Here is a 14,827-nt window from a genome sequence, read left to right on the forward strand (position 1 = left end):
CCCCAAACAATTCCTCACCCTTATAAGGCAACACCTCCATGTGTCTTTTAGAATCAGCATCACCTGTCCACTGCCGAGTCCATAATACTCTCCTGGCAGAAATGGACATCGCATTTATTCTAGATGCCAGCAGGCAAATGTCCCTCTGTGCATCCCGCATATATAAGACGACGTCTTTTATATGTTCTATGGTTGTCGAGGGAATCAATGTTGTCTGACAGGGAATCAGACCATGCAGCTGCAGCACTACACATCCATGCTGAAGCAATAGCAGGTCTCAGTATAGTACCTGAGTGTGTATACACAGACTTCAGGATAGCTTCCTGCTTTCTATCCGCAGGCTCCTTTAAGGCGGCCGTATCCTGAGACGGCAGTGCCACCTTTTTTGATAAGCGTGTGAGCGCCTTGTCCACCCTAGGGGATGTTTCCCAACGTAACCTGTCCGTTGCCGGGAAAGGGTACGCCATCAGTAACCTCTTAGAAATCACTAGTTTCTTATCGGGGGAACTCCACGCTTCCTCACACAATTCATTTAATTCATCAGATGGGGGAAAAGTCACTGGCTGCTTTTTCTCCCCAAACATAATACCCTTCTTGGTAGTAACCGGGTTAATATCAGAAATGTGCAATACATTTTTCATTGCAGTAATCATGCATCGGATGGCTTTTGTAGACTGTGCATTTGTCTCATCCTCATCTACACTGGAGTCAGACTCCGTGTCGACATCTGTGTCTACCATCTGAGCTGGCGGGCGTTTATGAGCCCCTGATGGCCTCTGAGACGCCTGGGCAGGCGCGGGCTGAGATCCCGGCTGTCCCAAGGCTGCTGCGTCATCGAACCTTTTATGTAAGGAGTTGACACTGTCGGTTAAAACCTTCCACATATCCATCCAATCCGGTGTCGGCCCCGTCGGGGGCGACACCACACTTATCTGCCCATGCTCCGCCTCCACGTAACCCTCCTCATCAAACATGTCGACACAGCCGTACCGACACACCGCACACACACAGGGAATGCTCTGACTGAAGACAGGACCCCACAAAATCCTTTGGGGAGACAGAGAGAGAGTATGCCAGCACACACCACAGCGCTATATAACACAGGGATTTACACTAAAAAGAGTGATTTTTCCCAATAGCTGCTTATTATCACAATTGCGCCTAAATTTATGTGCCCCCCCTCTCTTTTTACCCTTGTTGTAATGGATACTGCAGGGGAGAGCCTGGGGAGCGTCCTTCCAGCGGAGCTGTGAAGAGAAAATGGCGCTGGTGTGCTGAGGAAGAAGGCCCGCCCCCTCAGCGGCGGGCTTCTCCCGCATTTTGTATAATATTAATGGCGTTTTTTTTTGCACATATACAGTTTTATAAACTGTATTATGTGCATTTTGTGCCAAAAGGTAATCTAATTGCTGCCCAGGGCGCCCCCCAGCGCCCTGCACCCAACAGTGACCGGAGTGTGTGGTGTGCTGTGGGAGCAATGGCGCACAGCTGCAGTGCTGTGCGCTACCTTAATGAAGACAGGAGTCTTCAGCCGCCGATTTCGTCGCTTCTTCTGTCTTCTGGCTCTGCAAGGGGGACGGCGGCGCGGCTCCGGGAACGGACGATCGAGGTCGGGCCCTGTGTTAGATCCCTCTGGAGCTAATGGTGTCCAGTAGCCTTAGAAGCACAAGCTAGCTGCAAGCAGGTAGGTTTGCTTCTCTCCCCTCAGTCCCTCGTAGCAGTGAGTCTGTTGCCAGCAGATCTCACTGAAAATAAAAAACCTAACAAATACTTTCTTTCTAGCAAGCTCAGGAGAGCCCACTAGGAGCACCCAGCTCTGGCCGGGCACAGATTCTAACTTAGGTCTGGAGGAGGGGCATAGAGGGATGAGCCAGTGCATACCAGATAGTACCTAATCTTTTCTTTAGAGTGCCCAGTCTCCTGCGGAGCCCGTCTATTCCCCATGGTCCTTACGGAGTTCCCAGCATCCACTAGGACGTCAGAGAAATGTTATTTATGCGTTAGAGTGCAAGTGTGGTTTGGTTTATATTGGCAAAACTAGTAGGAACCTGAAGGTCCGCCTAGCGGAACACACTTATAATATAAGAAAAGCCTTAGAAACCTTACGGTATCAGCTCATTTAAAAAAAGTACATGACTCCAATCCAGGAGCCACAAAAGCCTTTTGGGGTATTCAAGCTATTCTCCCATTGTGGAGAAATAGAGATGATGACATTAAATTAGCTAAGGCAGAAATGAAATGGATCCATACATTAAAAACTTTAACCCCAAATGGATTGAATGGAGAATTCGAATTAAAATGGTTTCTTTAGAGATTTATGCTGCTAGGTTTCCCCCCCCCCCTGTTTATATATCCTCTCGTTTTATAATTATTGTTATTTATGGATTACATATTTATGCTGCTATTATATTTAATCTCCATGTTTTAACCTCTGTTTTTGATTATTTTTTTAGGTATTTTTTTATTTTTCAAATTGTGGACTATTAATGAACTTTGAACTTTGGTAAATCTTTCCTGGAATAACGGAGATCAACTCCTTGATTGGCCGCATTAAGCCCCGCCGATTGATGAGGGTGGAACGCATGAATTTCCCTGTTTTTACCGGTGGAACGCACTACTTCCGGTTCCGGTGACGGACTTCCGGTCGCGGACGATTGCCACGGTTTGAGCAGGAAAAGCTCCATCATTTCAAGCCAATTAAGGATAATGACTGTGGGTATAAAAACCACTAATCTAGAGACTGCCACTATGCTTCTGAAGAAGGACTTCTAAGGTCGAAACGCGTTAAGCTAGTGGCCTTTGTTTGCAAAGGGTGGCCGCTTATCTGGACAATCGTTCTCTTCTGGTGTACTGTGGAATCCGGAGCTTCCAGTGCCTCCTGGGAGGGTAACTTGTGACCAGATGTCAGCCACCCCCATATCCACTTTCATGTGGTTATATGCTTGTTCTACCATTGTGAGTGCTTAGTGTAATAAACCTGTGGTCTGTTTGTCATACAGGTCTATTCGATGATCTGTCTCCTTTTTTCGATATAAGAAATTACACCTTGAAAGGAAACCCAGAGAAAACTGCTTAAGACCTACTAAGCCTTTGCTATAGGACTAAGGATAAATCCTTTGGTTTACAGATCTTTCATGTAAGGATTATATGGTGTTGCGCCCACCGCTTTCCATTTTTCTTTTGTATATGTGTCCATGTCGACCATGTCAATGTCGACCAATAGTGGTCGACCTAATGACTGTCGACCATAACATTGTCGACCATCCAAACGGATACCTTCCACAGTTTTGCTGTCTGCTAACATACTCTGTAACAAATACAATAATAAACACCCACTGACACACAGCAGAACCACAAGGGTCCTATCTCTGTCTGCGGGTGTGTACTATTTCAGGCGCTGATAATTCTATTGATTTATAACAATGGTCCACAAAAATTAACCACCTGTATGCAGCTCCCACTTGGCACCTGAACAAATACCAATAAATGAATTACAATAAATCTATAAAAAGAGAGCGCATGCAATTTAAATAGTTTAATTCTATATTTTCATAAAAGACAAAGACGTCTAATCAATATATACATAATAATACTTTTAAAATTCCCAAGAGAACAATATCCTCAATTGCGATATAACAATATCCTTAATCTTTTGCACATAAAAAGTCCATTTTACTATATCAACTTGTAATTATCGTTTGGTGAAAATTTATCCCAAAGTCACTTTTTATGGAAACTTAAATACTGTAGCTATAATAGCTGTCTGTCCCGCATCATCCAGAACCACTCACTTGAATAGATGATTATAGCTACAGTATTTAAGTTTCCATAAAAAGTGACTTTGGGATAAATTTTCACCAAACGATAATTACAAGTTGATATAGTAAAATGGACTTTTTATGTGCAAAAGATTAAGGATATTGTTATATCGCAATTGAGGATATTGTTCTCTTGGGAATTTTAAAAGTATTATTATGTATATATTGATTAGACGTCTTTGTCTTTTATGAAAATATAGAATTAAACTATTTAAATTGCATGCGCTCTCTTTTTATAGATTTATTGTAACATACTCTGTGCTGCTGTCCCACCCCTAGCAGTGTTTGTTTCCAGAGTGTAAAGGGCCCTACACATTGACCGATCCGCCACCGAGCTGCCCGACGGTGGATACGGCCGACGGGCAACCCGGTGGCGAGGGGGGGGGGCAGTGACGGGGGGAGTGAAGTTTCTTCACTCCCCCCGTCACCCGGCTACATAGAAGTGCAGGCAAATATGGACGAGATCGTCCATATTGGCCTGCATGCACAGCCGACGGGGCACCAGCGATGATCGAGTGCGGGGCCGCGCATCGTTCACCGCTGTTGCCTCCACACTGCACGATATGAACGGTATCTCATTAATTAATGAACGAGATCGTTCATATCATGCAGTCAGATCGCCCAGTGTGTAGGGCCTATAAGTCATATGTGTAGCAAGTTTTTTGTAAATTGCTGCAGGCATTCCAGAGTTATGCAGTCTGCTGAAATACTCAGTGTTGCTGCCTGATCGCTAGGGGTGCTAGGGGTGTCTGACCCCCACAGTGTTGGTTCCCAGGTTGTAAGGCATATGTGTACCAATTTTTGAGTACATTGCTGCAGCAATTCCGGAGTTATGCTGACTCCTGATATACTCTGTGCTGCTGTCTGCCACCCTAGGGGTGCTAGGGATTTCAATTTTTTTAGTTGCCTCCGCCATGTTTTAATACGCTCGTATGTGAAATTTCACGATCTTCGCTTGTAAATTGTGGATTTGTATAGAAAGACAGAAGGACAAATTTTCGCATTTATATAGTAGATTACTTCTTGTAACTTCACCAACCACTGCTTATTTTCCCAGTCTAAATAATTGCAGAGGGGGGCGTTGGATTAGAGAATGAGCATGTGAGTGCACAGTCACTGGTGTAGAATGCATTCACTCACCATGGCTAGCTAGAGTATTTTAACGTCAATGCAATTTAAATAGCGCTAATTTGTCTTCCCACTTTTGGCTTTCATGCGCCATCTGCTGACAAATCCCTGTAATAGCAGATGTATCCCTAAAACCTTAAACATTTGTTACATCGGAATTGGGTGAGAGCTTGGATCTACTGTAGCTTAAAAAAATTATACAAGAGGCCACTGAAAGTTATTTATGATGTGACGTAGCATCATCCATACCAGAATCTCGCAGCCCTTTGGAAGGTTATTTCCAGTTGAGAGGAAATTGTATAGCTTGCAGATGCTTCTGTCCCATGGGTGTAGTTTGGTGCATTCTGTACGTAAAAACGTTTTATATCGATGTTTTACATCGTTATTATATTGCTGACTGATGCAAATAAGATGTTTTTTCACCTTGTTGTTATATTAGACTTTTTGTACCTCAATGTTTTACATCAGCGGTTCCCAACCTTTTTTCTCTCCTGTACCCCTTGATTAGGCTTTTCATTTATGAGTACCCCCTTGTCTCATAAATCCCCACCTTTCTAAGAACTAGTTGTTAATATCAAAAGTAACCAAAGGAATATAGAAAAAGACTTTCCAGTAAATATACATTAATAACCAATAACCATAGCCTGCCAAGCCATCATTTATCATATGTATCTGTAATCATAGAGATCATGTAATTCAGATAACATCTAAGACGTCCTCAAACAGAAACTTCCTAGTGGCTAAAGCATACCTCCCAACATGACCCTCTCCAGGAGGGACACAATGCTCTGCTTCTGGATATTTTCTCAATATATGATTATCTGCACCTGTGTTGAACAGGTAAATGGATGAGAAAGGTGTTTCAGCACAGGTGCTGGTAATCATAAATTAAGAGAAAAGTCCAGGAGCAGAGCATTCTGTCCCTCCTGGAAAGGGTCATGTTGGGAGGTATGGCTAAAGCTTCATAGCAATCAATTATAGCACACCTGCGCTATATCAAATCCTACACAGGACAGTAAATAACATTTATCTAGCCACCATTGGAAGTAATGATTGTTATCAAAAGGATCCTTTCTGGATCTGAAAACCCCCAATGTTGTTGCATATATAGATGGCACTGCAAATCTCAAAAGCAAAAATAATCTAGCCCAGAGGTTCTCAAACGCGGTCCTCAAGGCACCCCAACGGTCCAGGTTTTAGGTATATCCATGGCTCAGCACAGGTGGTTAAATCAAATTGACTGAAGTACTAATTAAGTCACCTGTGGCCAAGCATGGATAAACTTAAAACCTGGACTGTTGGGTGCCTTGAGGACCACGTTTGAGAAGCTCTTATCTAGCTGCAGTGGGTAACACTGACCTACTGTATAATATCTGTGCGCACTTACATAGAATTCTGGACAAGGCACCCAGCAATTTGTTTTCCATCCAGGAGTGGACAGATTTTAGTGGGGACGGCGGGGGCTTCTTCCTCCAGCCGTGGCTCTGTGACCCGCTGGCGTCCTCTAATCGCCACAGCACATGCGCCGGGGGGACACTGAAGAGAGCTTCTTCCGCCATTACTGGCATTGTTTTAAAGTACCCCCTACCAGTCTGCCGCGTACCCACAGGGGTACACATACCACGGGTTGGGAACCGCTGTTTTACAAATTTGTCCAATGAATCAGATTGTGCTGTTTAGTGATATTGTGCCGGTATAAGTTAATTAACATATTCCCAATCAAGATACTTTATTATTATTATTATTTTTTTTTTTAGATGTAGCACCACCGATGTGTGCAGTGCTGTACAGGAAATATGTTCTTCATATCAGTCCATGCTCCAGTGGAGCTTACAATTTATAATCCCCATCACATGGACACACATGCACACTAGGGTTAGTTGTATCAGAAACCAATTAACCTACCAGTGTGTCTTTGAAGTGCGTGAAGAAACTGGAACATTAGGATGGAAGCCCAAACGGAGAGAACATACAAACTCCACACAGATGGGCCATGCCTTCCTGTGATGCATTAATGCTAACCACTACACCATCATTTTGCCTATGATACTCTGATATCTGCTACTCGGGCTGTGAAGAAGAAACACTAACACCCTCCGAATTTGGCTGCATTGAAGGATCACTTGGTCATGGAATGGGCACATTGCTATATGAATGTGATCCAGAGTCATATTGATAGCATGCTTCAGAAAATAATGAAAGCAGGTGGCATGTAACGCCATAATAACGTCTAATGTGAGCGTCATGAGGGGCTATGCCCCCTTAACCCTTGCACGCCCTCGTGGAATGCAATATTTGTATTATATGGAGTTTTACCTCCAATCATAATTGTGTGAGTGGTTAAGTATTGCACGGACAAAGGGCGTGCAATGGTTAAGGGGTCATAGCCCCTTGCAACGGCGTGAACAGTGCACGCAGGGCCTGATGAATCACCTAGTAAGTACTGTGGTTGGGGGAGTCGTGGGTGCAGGGGAGACGCAGATGGGGGAGGGGGTCCGGGGGTGCTGCAGGTGGGGGAGGGGCAGTTGCGGAGGTGCCGCTGGTGGAGGAGGGGCTGGTGCCACGGGTGGGGAAGGGGCGGGTGCATGGGTACCGTGGGTGGGGGTCTGGAGCCACAGCGGGTGGGGGAGGAGCAGTTGCTGGGGTGCCGTGGGTGGGGGAGGGGCTGGAGCAGTGGTGCCACAGGTGAAGGAGGGGTGGGTGCATGGGTGCTGCCGGTGAGGGTCCGGATCCACCGCGGGCGCGTGGGTGCCGCGGGTGGCTCCGGGAGGGGAGGGGTGGGGGTGATGCGGGTGGGGGTCTGGAGCCAATGCAGGTGGTGGAGGGGGGGTGGGGGTGCCGCGTATGGGGCCCGGAGGTACTGCAAGTGGGGGAGGGGTGGGTAATGCTTCTCATGCTTCTCCTCCTGGAAGCAGCTAAGCTGCTGTCCCCCCTTTGGCAGTGGCTCTCCCGGAGACTCACACAGCAGCCAAGCAGCCAGTCACTATTGTTAGCGCAGGTGTCCCAACGCGCCGCATTACAGGAAAGAAGATGCACTCAATAAACTACAGCTCCCAGCAGCCCTTAGCGCCGGAATGCTTTGGCGATAAGGACTGCTGGGAGCTGTAGGTTATTTAGTAACAATAGTGACTGGCTGGCAGAACTGACCGACTCGCTAAATCAATGTAACAGGTGAGAGTGCTGTGCAGGCGGACTGGCAGCAGGACATAGGACGCTGCAGTGAAAGGATTTTTTTCCCTATCTACAGTGCAGAGACTTGCTGCAGATGCAGTGGCATACCCTCCAGCTGCACCTTTTTGGCAGGTACAGTATCTTTTTTTTTATGGTCTGTATCGATTTTTGCATCTTCCATTGAAAGTATAGGGAAAGGGGCGTGGCCACACCACTGTAGCCGTGACCATGCCACTGTACCTGTGGCATACCTCCCTACTGTCCCAATTTTCCCGTTTTTTTGGGACTGTCCCGCTGTCCCACCCGCAGGCCGCAGTGTCCCGCGGCGGGGGGGGCAGTCGGGAGACTCTTGTCATCGCTGCCCTGCTTAGCAGAGCAGCGGTGAATAGACGCTGTGCGCATTCGCACAGCGTCTATTCATTGGAGTCAGAGGGAGAAGGGGCATGCCAGCGGCTCACAGAGCGCTGGGCATGCCCCCTCAGTGACGAAAACGGGGGCATGGCTCGCGTTTGCGGGTCCTCCCGCGAAGCCATGCTCCCTTTTAATTAAGCCACGCCCCTTTGCTGAGCTGCGCGCATGTCCCTCTTTAAGTATTTCCAAAGTTGGGAGGTATGCTGTGGCCATGCCCCCTTTTCGAATTTGTAACGATTTTTACGTGTAAATTGTTGGAGGGTATGTTGCTGCAGATGCAGTGGGCCTATTTTAGGGTGTGGACCTGGAGCTGCAGCTCCATCAGCCCCATTGTTAATCCTGCTCTGGGAACACACAGCAGCCAAAGGGCAGAGCCTCCCATTGGATGTAACCTGTGTGGGAGGGCGTTTCTCATCCAATCAGCTGTGGACTGGGTGTGATAGACCTGCTGCTAACCCAATGAGAGCTCCTAGCCACGCCCAGCGTTATACACACAAGCACAAAGTCACAGATCTGGGCTATTATATAGGAGATATATACAAGATATATTATTATTATTATTATTATTATTATTATTATTATTATCCTTTATTTATATGGCGCCACAAGGGTTCCGCAGCGCCCAATTACAGAGTACATAAATAATCAAACAGGAAAACAGCACCTTACAGTTGATGACAGTATAGGACAAGTACAGGGTAAATAAACATAGTTACATCAGCAGATGACACTGGAATAAGTATCAGGTGGCAGAAGACTGATGGATTTGGTGCAGTAGAAGATTATTAAAGTAAGAAAGGATAAGCACATGAGGGAAGAGGGCCCTGCTCGTAAAAGCTTACATTCTAAAGGGGAGGGGTAGACAGACAGGGGTGACACAGACGGGGTACATAGAGAGCTTAGAACAGAGGGTTAGGATGAGATTTGGCTGGGTTTGGTGAAGAAGTGGGTCTTGAGAGCCCGTTTGAAGTTTTGTAGAGAGGTGGAGAGTCTGAGGGGGAGAGGTAGGGAATTCCAGAGAAGTGGTGCAGCACGTGAAAAATCTTGGAGATAGGAGTGGAAGTAATCCGTAGGCAGGAGAGTCGGCGTGCATTAGCAGAGCGAAGAGGACGGGTGGGAGTGTAAAGGGAGATAAGGTCAGAGATGTAGATGGGAGAGGAGTGGGTGAGAGCTTTGTAAGCGAGTGTGAGAAGCTTGAAATGGATTCTGAAAGGGAAGGGGAGCCAGTAAAGGTCTAGTAAGAGAGGAGAGGTGGACGTAGTGCGTTTGGTGAGGAAGATGAGCCGGGTAGCAGCATTGAGGATAGATTGGAGTGGAGAGAGGTTTCTGTCAGGAATACCAATCAGAAGCAGATTACAGTAGTCCAGTCTGGAGATGACCAGTGAGTGGATAAGAGTCTTAGTAGCATCCTGGGTCAGAAAGGGTCTGATCCTGGAAATATTTTTTAGATGAAAATGGCAGGTTTGTGAGAGGTGCTGAATGTGTGGTTTGAAGGAGAGGGAGGAGTCAAGCATTACTCCAAGACATCGCACTTGGGGGCTAGAGGAGATAGTAGTGCCATCAATAGATAATGAGATTGTAGGAGGTGAGGTTATGCGGGAGGGAGTGAAGATGATCAGCTCGGTCTTAGACATGTTAAGTTTAAGAAAGCGCTGGGACATCCAGGAAGAGATAGCAGAGAGACAGTTGGAGATACGAGTGGGGAGAGTAGGGGAGAGGTCTGGAGAGGAAAGATAGATTTGAGTGTCATCAGCATAGAGATGATATTGAAAACCAAAAGAACTAATGAGCTTACCTAGTGAGGACGTATAGAGAGAGAAGAGTAGAGGACCAAGGACAGAACGTTGGGGTACCCCTACAGTTAGTGGAAGTGAGGGGGAGGTGGAGTCATGAGAGGAGACAGAGAAAGAACGGTCAGAAAGGTAGGAGGACAGCCAAGAGAGGGCAGTGTCACGCAGACCAATGGAGTGAAGAATTTGCAGTAGGAGAGGATGGTCCACAGTGTCAAAAGCAGCAGAGAGATCAAGTAGAATAAGTATAGAGTAGTGTCCCTTAGATTTAGCAGCATGGAGGTCATTGCATACTTTTGTAAGGGCAGTTTCAGTGGAGTGGAGAGTACATGCTGTGTATATTACACACACATAGAACCAACACCCCCCCCCCCCTTACACCACCACCACCATTGCCCCTGAAATCCAGTATTTGCAACTGGCTTGAAAATGTCTGTAATCTGTTATCTGACAGCAGGGGCGGATCCAGAAGAAAATGATAGGGGGGGCACCATGGAAGGGGCAAGTACATTTGCGTGCGGCTTCGGTGCATGTGAGGTGGCGCTTCTTATACAATGCCCACAGTTGTTGCGCTCATTATGCAATGTCCACTGTACTGGTAGTGCCCCTTATATAGACCCCATAGTAGTGGTTCCCCTTATGCAATGCCCGTATTGCCCCCAGTAGTAATGTTGCCTGTAGTAATGCCCCAGTCATTTAGCGCCCTAGTAGTTATGCCTCCAGTGGTAATGCCCCTGCAGTTATGACCCCAGTAGTTTACCCCCTCCCCCTTTAGTTTAGCCTCCCAGTGGTAATGCCCCCAGTAGTTTGCCTGCTTGTAGTTTAGCCACCACTAGTAATGCCCCCAGTAGTTTGGCCCCTGTAGTTATCCCCCAGTAGTTTGGCCCCTGTAGTTATGCCCCCATTAGTTTGGCCCCCCTGTAGTTTAGCCCCCAAGTAGTAATGCCCCTGTAGTTAAGCCGACAGTAGTAATGCCCCTGTAGATAAGCCAACAGTAGTAATGCCCCTGTAGTTAAGCCGACAGTAGTAATGCCCTCCTGTAGTATGCCGTCAGTAGTTAGCCCCTTTGTAGTTGGCCCCCAGTAATAATGTCCCCCAGTAGTTTGCCCCCAGTAGATGCCCCCCAGTAATAATGTCCCCCAGTAGTTTGCCCCCAGTAGATGCCCCCCAGTAATATTGTCCTCCAGTAGTTTGCCCCCAGTAGTAATGCCCCCTAGGAGTTTGCCCCCAAAACATTACCCCCAGTAGTAATGCCCCCAGTAAAAATGTCCCCCAGTAGTTTGCCCCCAGTAGTAATGCCAGTTGTAACACTGTAAGGGTACATGGTGCCGTTTCCTGGGGTAAATGGCAGCACACAGCAGCTGAGGAACCACACAAGTCCAGTTTCTGGTACGACTGGCCCCAGCCAGTTTTATTATACAGAAAATAAAACAAACACCAAAAGAAAATACCTTGCCTGTCCGGCACTAACTAAACACAAGATGTTCCTAACTATCACTAAACAAAAACACAGAGTTCTCCAGTAAACACTGTATAGCTCACTTGTATCATGAAGCGAGTTTCTCTCAGTCTTCCCAGGCAGTCTGCACACATTAATCAGGCTAGAAGCCCTATAAGACTCTTGCACAGCTGAAAGCCCTGATTAGCCCTCTGTGAGGCCAAAGATCCGAACTGGGCCCAATGTCTGGAACTCGCCCTATCTCTCTCTCAGGGCCCTTATCCAGCTTTTCCAGCAAACTGAAAAGGTTCTAACAAAACAAAAGCATTTTCCTAGAAGTTTTCATTTTCTAAAACATGTAAGACAAGAACCTGGGACAAACATACCTGCCCTCAAACACTATCCCAGTGTTCTTGTCACATATCCCCCTCCCCTGTTTCGACCTAGGGGCCGGAACACTTGTAGCCCCCAAACAGAAGATGCGGGACAATGCATCTGCGTTGGCCAATTGTGTACCCGGTCTATGTTCGACAGTAAACTTAAAATCCTGCAACGCTAGAAACCATCTAGTTACACGAGCATTCTTGCCTCTATTTACATACATCCATTTTAAAGGGGCATGATCTGTCACTAGTCTGAATTGTCTACCCAAGAGGTAATATCTCAAGGTATCTAGTGCCCACTTAATGGCCAAAGCCTCCTTTTCCCCAATGGCATACCTTTTTTCATGCTCATTGAGTTTCCTACTCAAATAAATGATAGGGTGTTCGTCCCCATCTCTGGTTTGGGACAACACAGCCCCTATCCCTACCTCTGAGGCATCTGTCTGTACCACAAATTCTTTCCCAAAATCTGGTGTTATCAATACCGGTTGTGAACACAAAGCCACTTTTAACGCTTGGAACGCTTTTTCTGCATCAGGGTTCCATTTCACCATATTTGACTGCTTCCCTTTGGTAAGGTCTGACAACGGCACCGCTGTGGCCGCAAAATTGGGAATAAACCGTCAATAGTACCCAGTTATTCCCAAAAAAGCCTTTACCTGTTTTTTATTCACTGGACGAGGCCAGTTTTGAATAGCATCAATTTTATTCAATTGGGGCCTAATCAGACCTCTGCCTATGGTGAAGCCCAAGTATTTGACCTCCTCCATTGCGAGGCAGTACTTCTTTGGGTTAGCAGTTAACCCTGCCTCTCTGATTGAGTCCAGTACTGCTTGTACTTTAACCAAATGGGACCCCCAGTCTGTACTGTGAATTACCACATCATCCAAATAGGCAGCTGCATATTTTCTATGGGGCCTCAAAATTTTATCCATCGCCCTTTGAAAGGTTGCTGGAGCCCCATGCAACCCAAAGGGTAACATCTTATACTGGTACAGCCCCTCCGGAACCGAAAAGGCTGTTTTTTCTTTTGCGCTATCAGATAAAGGTATTTGCCAGTACCCTTTGGTCAGGTCCAACGTGGTGAGAAACCTGGCTGTTCCCAGCCTTTCTATAAGCTCATCCACACGGGGCATGGGGTATGCGTCAAACTTGGACACCTCATTTAACTTACGAAAGTCATTACAGAAGCGTATGCTACCGTCGGGCTTCGGGATGAGAACTATGGGACTGGACCACTCACTGTTAGATTCCTCTATGACTCCAAGTTCTAACATGGTTTTAACTTCTTTAGAAACAGCTTCTCGCTGAGCTTCAGGAATCCTATATGGCTTTAAATGAACCCTGATCCCTGGTTCTGTGACAATGTCATGTTTTATTATGGTCGTTCGGCCCGGCAGCTGTGAAAATATCTCCCTATTTTGGATGAGAAATTCTTTAACCTGATTGTTCTGATCAGCTGATAATGTCTCTGACACCTTTACTGCGGGAAGCAACCGAGGTGAAGACATCGAAGGGCAAGGCTCCGCTGACAGAGACAACCTATCTTTCCAGGGTTTGATTAAGTTAACATGGTAGATTTGTTCGGGTTTTCTCTTTCCCGGCTGGTATACTTTGTAATTAACCTCATTCACTTTTTCCCTAATCTCAAATGGACCCTGCCATTTAGCTAGGAATTTGTTTTCCACAGTGGGCACCAAAACAAGAACTCTATCTCCAGGAGCAAATTCCCGTATCTTGGCACTCCGGTTATAGACCCTCTGTTGAGCACTTTGGGCCTGTTCCATGTGCTCTCTGACAATAGGTACCACGGCTGCAATCCTATCCTGCATTTGTGTTACATGTTCAATAACGCTTCTATAAGGAGTGGGCTGTCCTTCCCACGTCTATTTGGCAATGTCCAACAGCCCTCTGGGGTGTCTACCATACAACAAATCAAATGGAGAAAACCCTGTAGAGGACTGAGGAACTTCTCTGACGGCCATTAACAAGTAGGGCAACAAACAATCCCAGTTTTTCCCATCTCTCTCAACAACCTTTTTTAACATACTTTTTAATGTTTTATTAAACCTTTCCACCAACCCGTCAGTTTGGGGATGGTAGATGGACGTCCTGAGGTGACTGACTTTAAATAATTTGCACAATTCTTTCATGATCCTTGACATAAATGGAGTACCTTGGTCAGTCAAAATTTCTTTTGGTATTCCCACTCTACTAAAAACCTGCACCAGCTCCCTAGCTATCGCCTTGGTTGTGATAGTGCGTAAAGGGACAGCCTCAGGATATCGAGTGGCATAGTCCATAAATACCAGGATATACTGATGGCCCCCGAGCAGACTTTAACAAGGGCCCCACGAGATCCATGGCTATTCTGTCAAACGGGAACTCTATAATAGGCATGGGAACTAGTGGGCTCCTGAAATGGGGTCTAGGGGCATGATACTAGCATTCAGGACAGGAAGAACAATATTCAGACACTTCTTTATAAACCCCTGGCCAAAAGAACCTTTGTAAAACTCTTTCAGTGTTTTTTTCTGCCCCTAAATGTCCTGTGGTAACGTGACTATGAGCTAAATCTAGTACCGTTCTCCGATAAGGCTGGGGAACTATCAGCTGTTCCACCACATCCTCACCCCTTTTGACAATGTGGTACAAGAGCTCATTACAGATGGCCATGTGGGGATACGT

The 14,827-nt window shown here is 46.4% G+C and overlaps 1 protein-coding gene across 3 annotated transcripts in view; it reads left to right on the forward strand.

Annotated features, from left to right (window-relative positions):
- Positions 1–14,827, forward strand: part of C5H7orf78 (chromosome 5 C7orf78 homolog) — a 115,377-nt gene that overhangs the window by 73,002 nt on the left and 27,548 nt on the right. For all 3 annotated transcript variants that reach the window (XM_063924381.1, XM_063924383.1, XM_063924382.1), the window contains exon 2: positions 2,454–2,955. In XM_063924381.1, the coding sequence (XP_063780451.1) occupies positions 2,939–2,955 (17 nt within the window). In that variant the 5' untranslated portion in view covers positions 2,454–2,938. The remainder of the gene's footprint in view (positions 1–2,453; positions 2,956–14,827) is intronic.

The sequence above is a fragment of the Pseudophryne corroboree genome, chromosome 5, assembly GCF_028390025.1.
Source record: "Pseudophryne corroboree isolate aPseCor3 chromosome 5, aPseCor3.hap2, whole genome shotgun sequence".
NCBI classification, from domain to species: domain Eukaryota; kingdom Metazoa; phylum Chordata; class Amphibia; order Anura; family Myobatrachidae; genus Pseudophryne; species Pseudophryne corroboree.